General features: G+C 43.3%; 1 protein-coding gene across 1 annotated transcript in view; it reads right to left on the bottom strand.

The window, feature by feature from the left end:
* Positions 1-13464, bottom strand: part of CEP112 (centrosomal protein 112) — a 464588-nt gene that overhangs the window by 337418 nt on the left and 113706 nt on the right. The window contains exons 10-12 of the mRNA XM_054976905.1: positions 12385-12484; positions 7350-7468; positions 4253-4396 (exon numbers count right to left, since the gene is read on the bottom strand). Coding sequence (XP_054832880.1) covers positions 4253-4396; positions 7350-7468; positions 12385-12484 — 363 coding nt within the window. The remainder of the gene's footprint in view (positions 1-4252; positions 4397-7349; positions 7469-12384; positions 12485-13464) is intronic.

Genomic DNA, 13464 nt, shown 5'->3' with positions numbered 1-13464 from the left:
CACCCAAACTGGCATGCAACCAAGGGGAAGGTGAGAGCTCGTTCTCCAGACCTCCATTCGCCACCATAGAGAAGCCAGGTAAACAGGGCAAGAAGTCCGCAGAGGTGAAAGGAGGGAGGGATGTGTGCCTGTGCAGAAGATCACCTGATGAACAACAGTCACAGGTAAGTGGAACCCTGTTTTCGTCTTTGTGGCTTCTGTGGAGTCCCATATAGGAGATAAGCAAGCTCACTCATCATAAGGGACTGTAGGCTGATCAACAAAATAATGACTGTAACACTACTTTTCCCATAGACACCTGGTTCCTGGAATTGACATCTATAGAGTAGTATCTCAGGAAAGTCAAGGATGATGACCGAGTGGCAGCCTTGCAGATGTCGATGACAGCGACGTGTCCCCAAATAACTGCTTGCAACCTGGTAGAATGATCTTTGACTGGAAAAGGTATACTACTGTGGATGTGGAATATGCAGGCTTAATTACTGAAGCCACCCAGCATGAGAGAGTCTGCGATGAAAAGCAGGGTCACACTTACTGGGAACTTACTGGGAATGTGTAAGCACACATTAGGGACAGAGTTTGTGCAGGCTTGCTCAAAGACAGAACCTTCTAGCTTCTAGGCACTGAAGGAGCGCCCTTCTCCAGCACACGGGCTGGCAGTCTCCTGCTGAAACTGTCATGTGTCCTGTGAGGAGGAGCACCCCATTCCCTCAGTTCTCCTGAGCTATTGGAGGCTCAAAGATAAATCCACAACTCGCAGCGGGGTAGGAGGGAGGGAATGTGCGCCTGCACAGATGACACTCAAAAAACAACAGCTACAGGCAAACGCAACCCTGTTTTCTTCTTCAGTCTTCTATGCAGTTTCAGATTGGGAGGCTAGCAAGCTACGCAACAAAGAGGTGGGAAGTGAGCTTCTAATCAGAGATTCTCTCCTTGTACTGATGCCCACAGAATAGTGGCAGACAAAGGTGTCAGCTGATGACCACGTTGCGGCTCTACAGACTTAAAACAGAGGAACCCCCCAATGAAATGATGCAGAAGAGGCTTGTTTTGTAAAGGCTGCATATGAAGTATATCATAATAGAGGACATAAGATAAAATAATTTCTGGATCATTACTGCAAACTGAAATCCATTATGTTGAAAATCAAAAAAACATAGTGGCAGCCCTATCAGATGGTAAAAAGATCTTGAACAGAAGCAAGTTCAGGACAGCAACAATAAACTGAATGTGCTGCACAGGGACCAATTTGGATCTGTATAAATTACTAACGAGGCCCAAGGTTTTGCATGCTCATTGACTAGGTCTAGATAAGACAACAATTGGGTCCTGGAGGGGGCATAAGGAGCCAATTGTCCAAGTAAAGGAAGATGGAACATCCTTGGCACAGAGGCGAGCAATAACCACTGCCACACACTTAGTGAACACCCAGAGGGCTGTGGCCAAACCAAAGGGCAGAATGACGTACTGAAAATATCAGTCCTAACATTAAAAGTGCAAATATTTGCAGTAAGCAATTTGCCATGGAAGTTTGCTGTTGTGGAAGCTAGCTGGTTGGCCTTGGAGCAGGCACTCTCAGAGCCACAGAACTCCTTCAGATTTAATCAGCCTAGCGAAAGGAATAGGCAAGAGAAATTATTGCGTTTGCGTCTCAGACTGTGAAGGTCTTTAGAGGTAGCCACCAATACCTTGATTTGAACCTTGAAATAAATGGGCAGCAAGCTTAGATATTTCTAACCCAGACCTCTTCCTACTGTTTTGTACCCATTTCTTTATGTCCCACTTTTCTCCCCAAGGCAGGACCCAAAGCAGCTTACAATATACCAAGATGTGATTTAACAAAGAGAAGAAACAAAATGTTTAAATGCACCCACATCCTAGGCAGGACCCAGATCTGCTGTTGTAGCTCATTCATGGCTACAAACAAAAGGCCAAACGCTAACAGTTTGGCTCTTGCCCTTTAGTCACATCTCTCTACCTATGTCCAGGCTTCAATACTTAAAACAGGAAGGGAAACAGAAGCTTAGATAAGATCTTACGCAGAGATGCTCCTAAGATTCCACTTCCTTATCAGTTTTCTTCAGCAGAGCGCTTTATACACATGTGCTCCCCCTCCCCTCAGGAGCAGGTTTACCTTAAGCCATTTGCTCCAGGGGAACTGATCTCCGTCTGGAGATCAGGGGGCGGGGCCACCACACATGAGACGTGCCGGAACACTGTTCTGGAGCGTTCCGGCAGAAAAAAGCCCGGGATATAAGAAATCACAACATTCAGATATCAGGGGGAGCATTTTAATCTCCCTGGACATCTGAAAGTGCTGATTTAGAACACATCAAAAAATTAAACACTACATATTATCCTGGCTTATAAAGAGACTTAGGTTTCCTCAGCTGTTCTCTAATGGCTCTACAGGATCCATAATTGGCTGTTCTTAACATGCTTTATCAGACTATAACCATGTGCCAATATCAGTTAGCTTTCACTTATCTGTTCAAACTTCTGAGCTCTCTCACTATCCAGTATGGGTATCTGCTAATTCTTTTGATTTATAACATGCCTAGCCTTTCTACATCATCTCCTCCATTTTCCCCTTATATTGAGATTTACACTTGAAAGTCTTATGGTGTAACACACACTAAGCCTTGACTCTCCCACCACCTTCCACATAATATTTCCCAGTATGATTTTCCTTCACAAATCAAAATGGTTAATAAAGCACCCTCTGGATGAAACAAATGCAAGACACCAGCTGAGCAGAATTTATCATACTTTAAAATACATCACAGCTTTAAACATTCCAGAGTAAGATCACTAAACCTGGAAAATAAGATCAAATGTCTGATCAAATACAGAGCTTCAGAAGACATATTCTTGAAGAGTAAATAATCTATGCACTAGATCAAAGAAACTCACTTAACTCTTTCAGTGAAATGGTTGCACCCAGTTCTAAAGAGCAAACATTTGTCCATTAGCCATACAAACATAAAAATCAGGGTCCACACTGAGATGCAATTTTTGTACAATAGGATTAATTCCCTACAGAACCAAAAAGCAGCAAAATTAGTTTTAACTGGAGCAAACGATAGTGAATTAGACCACTGATCCCATTTCACAATACTTCCATTAACTGTATGTTTCTGGGAATGTGTCTGAAGTGAGCCTTGGAATAAAGTGAAGTCATGTGTGACTTGGGAAAGTGGGGATGATGTAAGAATGTTTGGATTACAGGTTCTTTAAACTGTCCTTTCATGTTTTTCTGTTTAGAAGTACTCGTGCATATTTTTGTGAAGGGAAAAAATACCAGCCTCCAGACTCACAGGGTGGGGGAGGTGCGGCACATGGCGGTCACCATTTTCTTGGAGTCCTGGAGGTTCTCAGCAGCCTTCAGCAGGGCAACACATTCAATTTTCTGGTCAGCCAATCAGGACTGGCAGTCAGGTTGTGAGGGGTGGGGGAAGCGGAGGACCTGAGAGGCATAGTTTCCTCTCAGGTCCACTGACAGGGTATTTAAGCAGGTGTTGGCTGGGTCCCTCGTCACTTGGCTCATGGCTAGCATCCCACTCAGCCCTCCCTCAAATCACCAACTTTGGGGCATCATTCACTATTTCACTGTTTGGGGGGTTTGGGGAGATGTTTACATGTTTGGAGGTCTTACACTGCACTTTGTTAACTGCTTTCTCTTCGTTACAACTTTGGATATTGAAGTTTTGGCATTGGGTACGGATCCTTTGGGGGGGAACAGGGCCAGTGAGCCCAGTTTCCCTATTATGGGGATCCTTTTAAAGGATGTTGGGAGCGAGGCATGGCAAGTGCATGCGCGGCTCAAGAGCTGCCAGGGCATCTTCACTCCTAGGGGATCCACAAAGAGATGTGCGCCCATGTGGTATCCCACTAACTGTCATCCCAGGGCTCCCTCCCTCAGAGGGCAGGCTGAGGGGTTTGGGGGTCATTGGCTGGCAGGCAGTTTAGCCAATGCTTGGATCCGCATCCTGTGGGATGCCAATGCTCCAAATGATGTGAACCAATAAAGATGTGGCCTCTTGACTCCAACAAAGTTGTTCAGTGCGTTCTGTCACCTTGCCCTCATCCCCCTCATCTATCAGCAGTAAGCATGCAACCATTTTACCTCAGCTTTTCATTCAGTAATGCCTTCCTGTAACAGTATGCCGCAAGTAAAATCCGCATTAAAAGATACCATTTCGTGATGACGCACAAATAACAAAAACAAACAAACAAATGTTAACACACTTACAGTTGCTTTGGTTTGTGCCAAATATTCGGTTTCCATTTTACTTAGGCGTGCATTTGTATCCTCCAGCAATTCCTGGATATTTTCTGTGTGTTTCTTCTGGAGATCAAACTTTTCCTTTTCCATTTCAGCCACAGCATTATGGAGCTATACACATACACCAAAATTAAGAAACTATTCAGCAGCTACTAAAACTGGAGTTGTCAAACCTCCACTAAATATATAATCTTAAACTTTACTTACACCTCTCAACTCTCAGTTATAGATAAAGAGTCAGGAGAGTGTTGGCGACCTGGGAAATTTTAGTTTTCCCCTTCCACTGCCTCAAGCAAGCTCCCAAATCAACCAGTCAATCTGTAACGGTGAAAGGGCTACAAAGGTCAGTAGTCTGGCCTAAATACCGAGCAGCTCTCCACTTTTGGCCAGAAAATTAATATTAAGTCATGACAAAGCAGACCAATATGCTCTTATGGACTTTATGAATATTCACACAGACAGTAAACAGTTTCCATTTACTAGTCATTGTTTTGGCATTGGCAGAGTGAACCAATCATCATTTTCCTCTACAAGATACTGAGGGCACCAGGCTCTATTCGCCATCAGATATTAAATCAAAGAATCAGTCTTCTCTGAAGAAGAACTGTTCAGCTGTTACTTTTCCACTCTTGCATCTTGTGTTATGTGCCATCAAATCGCTTCCAGCTTATGTCAATCCTATGAACTAATGACCTCCAAAACATCCTCTTATTGACAGCCTTGCTCAGGACTTGTAAATTGAAGGCCATGCCTTTCTTGAATATATTCGTATCACGTTGGGTCTTCCTCTTTTCTTTTCCGAGTGTTATTGCCTTTTTTAAAAGCCATGAAAATTCTGCCCAGCTTTACAATTAAAAGACAGTTTTGGACTATTAAGGGCATTTGTGCATTAATTTTGAGGTTTATCTTACTGTGTTGCTTTATTTAAAAAGTGTGAGCTTTCAAGAATCAAAAGCTCAAATGCTTACAACCTGGAAATCTAGTTGGTCTCTAAGGTGCTACTGGACCTGAATCTTGGTCTTTAACTACAGACCACTACGGCTACCCACCAGAAACTATGTTGCTTTAGTATATCATGAAGTCTTATGTATTTTTTAATAAAAGACACCACAGCCATAACATCTCTCGGCCCTTTCTTCCACATCTTTAAGAAAGGCTTGTAGTTAGACCTGGTTAATTGTAATCTGCACAAGTGTAGATTGGGAACTCAAACGAGAGGCAAGGAAATGTACTTGTAAAGCTTTATCCCAGTGCCAATGCATTATCCTGAACCGTTCTGCTATGGGTTGGATCTGTATTGCATTTGAGAAGGCTGAACTCTTGTTTTAAAGATTTTACTTCACAAAAAAAGGGGGTAGTCTGAGAGATTTTGGGGCCCTGGGAAAACATCCAAGGCTAATTCAATCCTGGGTTGTATCAAAGGGGCCATAGCATCGAAATCGCAGGAGGTCATAGCCCCTCTCTATACTGCCTTGGTCAGGCCACACCTGGAGTATTGTGTGCAGTTCTGGAGGCCTCACTTCAGGGAGGCAGGGAGCTGTTCCAGTTGGCAGCAGAGGGTAGGACGCGAAGCAATGGGCTAAAACTACATGCACAAAGGTACCGACTGGATATTAGGAGAATCTTTTTTCAGCGTCAGAGTAGTTCAAAAGTGGAATCAGCTGCCTAGGGAGGTGGTAAGCTCCCCCTCACTGGCAGTTTTCAAGAAGAGGCTGGATGAATACTTGTCAGAGATGCTTTAGGCTGATTCTGCACTGGGCAGGGGGTTGGACTAGATGGTCTGTATGGCCCCTTCCAACTCTATGATTCTATGCAGCCCCACCCACCAGCCTGCCTCACCAAAGAAGAGAAAAAGGGGAAAAATGCATGCTGGACCAGCCTTGCACTGTGCATGGCTTTGCCAGTGGCCAACCTTAGCTAGCCCAGTCCCAGCAGGTACGTCTGCAGGTTCTGAGCAATCTCCTCTCCAGCCTGGGCCATGGCAGGAGCAAGCATACGCCCATCCGAGGCAGTAGTAGTGAGCGAGTAAGCAAGTGAAGGAGCATGAGAGGCTGTGCAGTCCTATAGTCCTCTGCCACCTGATTTCACACACTGCTTCCTTTCTCTCCTCTGTGAGGGACAGACTGGGCTAAGCTGGGGCAGAAAGCAGCAGCCAAATCAGCCCCCAGCCAGCCTGCACAGAGCTGAAGCATCAGTGTGCCAGCAAGAGCAGCAGCCAGTACTGGCAGCTGTTGGTTGGGGCAGGGACCAACACAAAGGCAGGCATGGGGATACAAGGCTAAGCCAAACCTCAGCCTCTGTCCCTCAATGCTTGGGGGCAGTGGCACTACCCCCCAGCATAGAGCACAGGACAACTGCTGTAGCTGCCCCATAGCTAAGACCACCCCCACACATGCATACTGTGGATATCAATCATGGACTTCATAGAGGATGACTTTCCTTCTTCCCATCTTGTTCCAAAATCCACTGAGCCTTCCAAAATTTTGTTCTTGGGGCACAGTGGACTGTCCGGAAGTTTAATAAACAAAATGTAGGTCTGCAGCAGGCATAGACGAGACTCAGTGGAACTCACCATTGAAAAAAGTTCATGGTTGGATAAGTACCAATGTTCTTAGCAACTGATTATGCCAAATTCCAAATTCAACATGTATAATTTTTTAAATTATTTTTTAAAAAATTAACCATGCACTTAGTCAGCTTATAATGAAATTTTACCTTTTAACAGTTCATATACGTTTTTAATTAGAACATTTTATACACTTTTTAATGGACTTTTTAACAAAGAAAATTCATTCTAAAACTAAATAGTAATTCAGGAAAATGTATAACATACTTGTTTGCATTATACGAATCATACCCATAGTCTGAACGAACAACATTAAAAGTGGAAATGTTACACAGAATGTTCAAACACAGAACCAAATCAAGATTAAAATATCAGTTTGAACAAGGTACAATACGTATTTCATCTTAGTAACAATATTACTTGTGTATCAAAATGAGACCTAGATACTAATAAATATTCCTACATTTTCAATGAAAAAGAAAGGTCTGTGATTCTTACCCTTTTCTCCCACTCGTTGTTCAGCGAATCTGTACTTTGCTCACATAACTTTTTTAGCTCCACAATCTGTTTTTCCTTAGCTTCTCTAATGACTTGTGATTCACGGACAAGAGTCTGAACTGTCAGAAAATAAGAAACAAACAAGAAAAACAATACATGAGATTACCTTAAGATGATTCCATCTGGCAAAAGATATGATCTATTTGGGTTTTACCCGAAGCGGGGGGAAAATTGGGAAATAACCAAAACCTGAAGCAGAAAGCCGCTTAGGATTAGGGTATTTGAATCGCTTCGGAATGCTCCATAAAGATTCGGAACATTCCACAGTGATTTGAGGAAAGGCTTTTTCCCAGCATACCCACCCCCTCACACCCCCACTTAGCCCCCTGTCACCTCCACTCCACTTACCTGGCCAGGTGGGGAAGGCCAGAGCCGCCACCGCCGCTGCCTCCTCTAGGCCCGCAGTGGCTCACAGGATGGCAGCCATTTGAGGGGCAGGAAGGGCTTTCTAGGCCTCGCCACCACTGCATGGCCTTGCAGGGCTGCGGGAAGGGCTGGAGCTGCCACCACGTGGCCCGCAGCGTCCTACAGGGCGGCCAAGAAGGCCGGATTCGGCAGCACACAGCGGCCATTTGAGGGGCAGGAAGGGCCTTTTCTGCCTCCTTCTCCTCTGCCACCAGCCCCCCACAGGGCTGAGAAGGGGTGGAGCCACTGCCGCCAAAACACTTCCTCTGGGGTCACAGCGGCTCGCAGGGTAGCCGAGAAAGCCGGATACAGCGGTGTGCGGCTATGCAGGGTGGTGGGGAACACCAGAGCTGCTGCCGCCATCCACCACTCACCGCCTCAGTGGCTGCAGGGTCAATGTAAGTGGGGTGGGGTGGGGGACTGGGGGTGGGGGTTGGGAAAATTTAAAGGTCCCTGCGGCTTTCATGCAGCAGGAAAGGGGCACTTTAAACTTCAGCTGTCAGGCCGAGGAATCCCTTCCGCCTGCCAGCTGAAGTTTAAAGGGACCTGTCGCTTGCAAGAGGCAGGGCCCTTTAAACATCCCCAACCCCCAACCCCAGTCCCCCCTTTAAACTCAGCCCCAAAGCTTCCTGAAGCCACCCGAATGCTTCAGGAAGCTTTGATTCAGGATTTCCAAATCAGGGCCAGCATGCTGGCCCCAATTCAGGAAACCTGAATCTTTACAGACTGGATCCAATTCAGGTATTTTACCCAAATCGGAAACCCAATGCGCACACCCCTAGCTTCATCTAACTGCATTTTATTTAAAAGAATTAATAAACAAACATTACCTCTAGTTTTATTCAAAGAAGCAGAATAGTAATAATCTTCATTTTATGTTACCCTGCATACAATTTACAGCTAATTTTTCTTTTTAAGAGTGGAAATGTAACACAGAAGTATTTTGAATGCAGTACTCAGGATCCAAAGAACTTTAAGAGCATCCTAGGAACAATAAGTTTTCTATTTGGCATATCATAATAGCATATAATAAATTGCTTTAGAGTTCCTCTAAGTTTCAAAATCAGTTTGCCATATTACAATGACAAATTGTTCAAGTAACAGAATTCAATACTACTTGTGCATTGCTAAATATCTCAGTAATAGAGATGGGAAGGAACCAGAAAAAAAAGAACCATGCAGTTTGTGGTTCATCGCATTTCACAAACCACAAACTTTCACGAACCTGCCCCAGTTAGTGAACCAGTTCATTTTGGTTCATGAAAACATCACTTCCAGGTCAGCAGAAGGCCACTTTCAGGTCAGCAGAAGGTCTGCAGAAAGTCAATCCTGTTGCCTAGGAAACTGATTGATCAGCGCCAGAGAGTCTGCAGCAATGAACCAAAAAATGAACCAAACAAACCAATCTAAAGTTCATGGTGGTTCATCAGAAATGGGCTCTGATGAACCGCCAGTTCAGAAACCACAAACCAGCCCGGTTCATCATGAACATTGGTTTGTATTTCGATTTCGTGCCCATCTCTACTCAGTAACTTAAGAGTCCTGTTGGATCAGACGAATGGTTCATCTAGTCCAGCATCCTCCCTCACACAGTGGGCAACCAAGTACTCTGGACAACCAACAACAGAGTCCAAGGCATTCCTCTGATGTTCCTTCCTGGCATCAATATTTGCTGCCTATAAATGTGGAGGTTCCCCTTAGTCACCATGACTAGTAGCCACTGATAGACCTATCCTCTATGAATCTAATCCCCTTTTAAAAGTATCTAAGCCTGTGGCCATCACTCCATCATCTGGCAGCGAGTAAACTGAAATCACTTCTTGTGTAAAGTATTTCCTTTTGTCTTTCCCAAATCTGCTGCCCATTGTCTACATTGTATGCCCTTGAGTTCAAGTATTAGGAGAAAAGAAGAAAAAGCTCTCTTGTCCACTGTCTCTACTCCATGCATAATGTCATAAACCTCCATCATTTCCCACCATAGCCATCTCTTTTCTAAGATGAAAATCAGAGACTCTTCAGCCTTTCCTTATAGGAAAGGTGCTCCAATCCCTCAACTTGGCTGTTTCTGTACTTTTCTAGCACTGCAGTTTCCTTTTTGAGTTATGGTCACCAGAACAGCACACAGCATTCCAAATGAGTCTGCATTATAATACAGGGGCTGCAGCTGTTTTATTTGGCTGTTTTATTTTCTGTCCCTTTCCAAACAGACTCCCAGCATAGAATTTGCCATTTTCACTGCTGCACCACACTGGGTAGACATTTTCAATGAGCTATCCACTATGACCCTTCTTTGACTGAGTGACGAGCTTGCTGGATAATGAGAACTCTGTCGACGTGATTTACCGGGATTTCAGTAAAGCTTTTGATAAGGTTCCAATAACATTCTAATGGATAAACTGGGAGACGGCAGACTGGACTATAGGACAGTTCAGTGAATACGGAACTAGTTAGAGGATCGCACCCAAAGAATGGTGTGGTCAATGGCATTTCACCAGATTGGAGGGAGGTGACCAGTCGGGTGCCACAGGGCTCGGTTTTGGGCCCGGTACTTTTCAATATTTTTATCAATGATCTGGATGAAGGGATAAACGGGCTACTCATTAAATTTGATACCAAATTGGAAGGAGTGGCAAATACCCAAGAAAAAGTTCAACAAGACCTGAACACTGTGGAGAAGTGGCTGGTTGTGAACAGGATGCAATTCAACATAGGTAAGTGCACAGTATTTACATCTGGGCCACAAAAATGTGAAGCACAAATACAGGATGGGGGATACACTTCTGGGCAGTAGTGTATACGAAAGAGATCTTGGAGTAAGAGTGGACTGTAAACTAAGTACGAGCAGTCAGTGTGATGCGGTGGCAAAAAAGGCAAACTCAGTCTTGGGTTGTGTCCAAAGGGCCATTGCATCAAAATCGCAGGTCATAGTCCCTCTCTATACTGCCCTGATCAGGCCGCACCTGGAGTACTATGTGCAGTTCTGGAGGCCTCACTTCAAAAAGAACGTGGACAAAATTGAGAGGGTGCAGAAGAGAGTGAGGAAAATGATCAGGGGTCTGGGGACTAAGCCCTATGAGGAAAGGCTGAGGGCTTTGGGAATGCCTCGTTTGGAGAAAAGGAGATAGAGGGGGGACATGATTGCTCTCTTTAAATATTTGAAAGGCTGTCATTTGGAGGAGGGCAAGGAGCTGTTCCAGTTGGCAGCAGAGGATAGGACTCAAAGCAACAGGCTTAAATTACATGCAGAAAAGTACTGGCTGGATATTAGGAAAAACTATTTCATGGTCAGAGTAGTTCAAAGGACGAATCAGCTGCCTAGGGAGGTGGTGAGCTCCCCTTCACTGGCAGTTTTCAAGAAGAGGCTGGATGAATATTTGTCAGGGATGCTTTAGGCATTGGGCAGGGGGTTGGACTAGAAGGTCTGTATGGCCCCTTTTAACTCTGTGATTCTGTGATCCCAAGGTCTCTTTCCCCCTCAGCCTCTGCTATTTCAGACCCTATCAGCATACACATGAAGTTGAGATTTTTTTTTTGTTTCAATGTATATCACCTTACATTTACTTACATTGAACTTCAGTTGCCATACAGTTTCCAACATACTCAATTTGTGGACATCTTCCTGGAGTTCTTTACAGTCAGCCTTTGGTTTTCACCATTCTAAATAATCTGTGTCATCTGCAAACTTGGCCACTACACTGTTCACTCCCAGTTTCAGATCATTTATGAACTAGTTAATTAACACCAGCCTCAATATTGATCTTGTGGGACCTCACAGTATATATCCCTACATCTGAGAGAACTGTCCATTTATTCCTACTTTCTGCTACCAGTCATCTAACCAATTTTAAATCAATAAGAGAGCCCATCATCTTATCTCATGACTACTAAGCTTACTCAGGAATCTTTATCTGAAGAAGTGAGCTGTGATTCACAAAAGCTCATACCCTATCCGTTAGTCTTATAGGTGCTACTGGACTTGTGCTCTTTTCTACTGCTCAGGAGACTTTAGAGAGGTACCTCATCAAAAGCCTTTTGAAAGTCCTACTATATAACATCTACTGGGTCACTGTTATCTACGTATTTGTTCATTTTCTTTAAAAACTCCAAAACGTTGGTGAAAGAGGTCTTCCCTTTGCAGAAGCCATGCTGATTTTTCCTCAGCATGCCTTGTTCTTCTATGTGCCTAATAGTTCTATTTTTAATTATAGTTTCTACTAAATTGCCTCAGGTGGACTAACTGGCCTGTAATTTCCTAGTTCTCCTCTAGACCCCCTTTTTAAGCAGATCAGATAGTGCTAAATTCAATGTGTCCTCAAAAACGAATTCAGTAAGATTTTCAGGGGGTGAAAATCTTCACATCAAAAAATTAAACACTACGTTTGCCTCGCTTTTCCTACTTCCTTTGTTAAAGAGCTGCAAAACACTGGAGCTAGAGATAGGGTGAAAGGTCAAGGGATCAAATAACACACGCTGGATATCCAAGAGAGGGCCAGGCAAAGGAGCAATTCCTTATCAAGAGGTAAATGTGTGCCTCCAAAATAAAGTTGGACTGAACATCATGCTGCATCACCTTTTTTTTCAAGTTTTCGAATAGTTTCTTCAGCTTCATTCTGTTTTGTTTTGTACAGAGCCTTCAGTACTTCAATTTCATTATTTTTTCGATCCAAAATCTGTAGAAGAAAATTATGTGTGTTTAATGAAACTGCAATGGTATAGAAGTATTAGAGAGAACACTAAATATAGCTCAGCATAAGCAGGAATTGGGGCAACCTTTTTTTTCCCAACAAATTTTTATTGGATGGGTCAGTATACACAAATCATAATATTCAATATCAATATCCATCACATTATATCACTCCCATCCACTCCCCCCCTTTTCAGTTGACTTCCAACAGTTTTCCATTCCCTTCACCTACATTACCTCACTATCTCCTATAATATTAATTTCTACATTATAATATATAGTATAACATATCTATATCTACCATGTTTAGAATAAGTCTCTAATGTTACTTTCACAATTATAATATAAAATATACTATATCATTCTTACTTACACACTATCCATATTTTCACCTCTAACTAATATAAAGTAAAGATCCATTCTCCTCTCTTAACAATTATCCAAAGACCACATTTTGCCTTTCATGGCCCATTTTTTCCCCACATAATTCTTAAGTTTCTCCCAACTCATAACATATTCCACAGTATCTTGTTCTTTCAACTTCCTTGGGGCAACCTTTTTGTATTTTAAGGAGGCAAAGTGGGCAAGTCTCTTACACATAGTAAACTTGCGTGAGTTTCGAATGCACTGTGGAGGCTCTAAATGCAAAATAAGCAGAGGATGAATTCAGCTGCTCAAAGTAGGACAAAAGTCCCTCCACAAGAGTAATACAATTTTAGTGTAAATGCCCTTTGTGAGTTTATGGGGGATTAACTGGAAAGTAAGGAAAATATTACACAAAGGACAAGTTTTGAAAAGACTTATTTTCCCCAGGCATCAACAAGTTTTGAAAGAAAACTCTAAAATGCAACTGTATTATTGCTAAATGCTCTCATTAAATCCTTTGGGATCCCAGCAAGAAGAGGAGAGAATGTTCATGAACATATGGAAGAAAACATTCAAGATGAAATGTTTTCTTTACAAAGG

This window comes from Eublepharis macularius, chromosome 4, assembly GCF_028583425.1.
Source record: "Eublepharis macularius isolate TG4126 chromosome 4, MPM_Emac_v1.0, whole genome shotgun sequence".
Classification (NCBI taxonomy): domain Eukaryota; kingdom Metazoa; phylum Chordata; class Lepidosauria; order Squamata; family Eublepharidae; genus Eublepharis; species Eublepharis macularius.
Note: the sequence above shows the minus strand (reverse complement) of the source record. Positions and strands in the feature narration are given on the sequence as shown.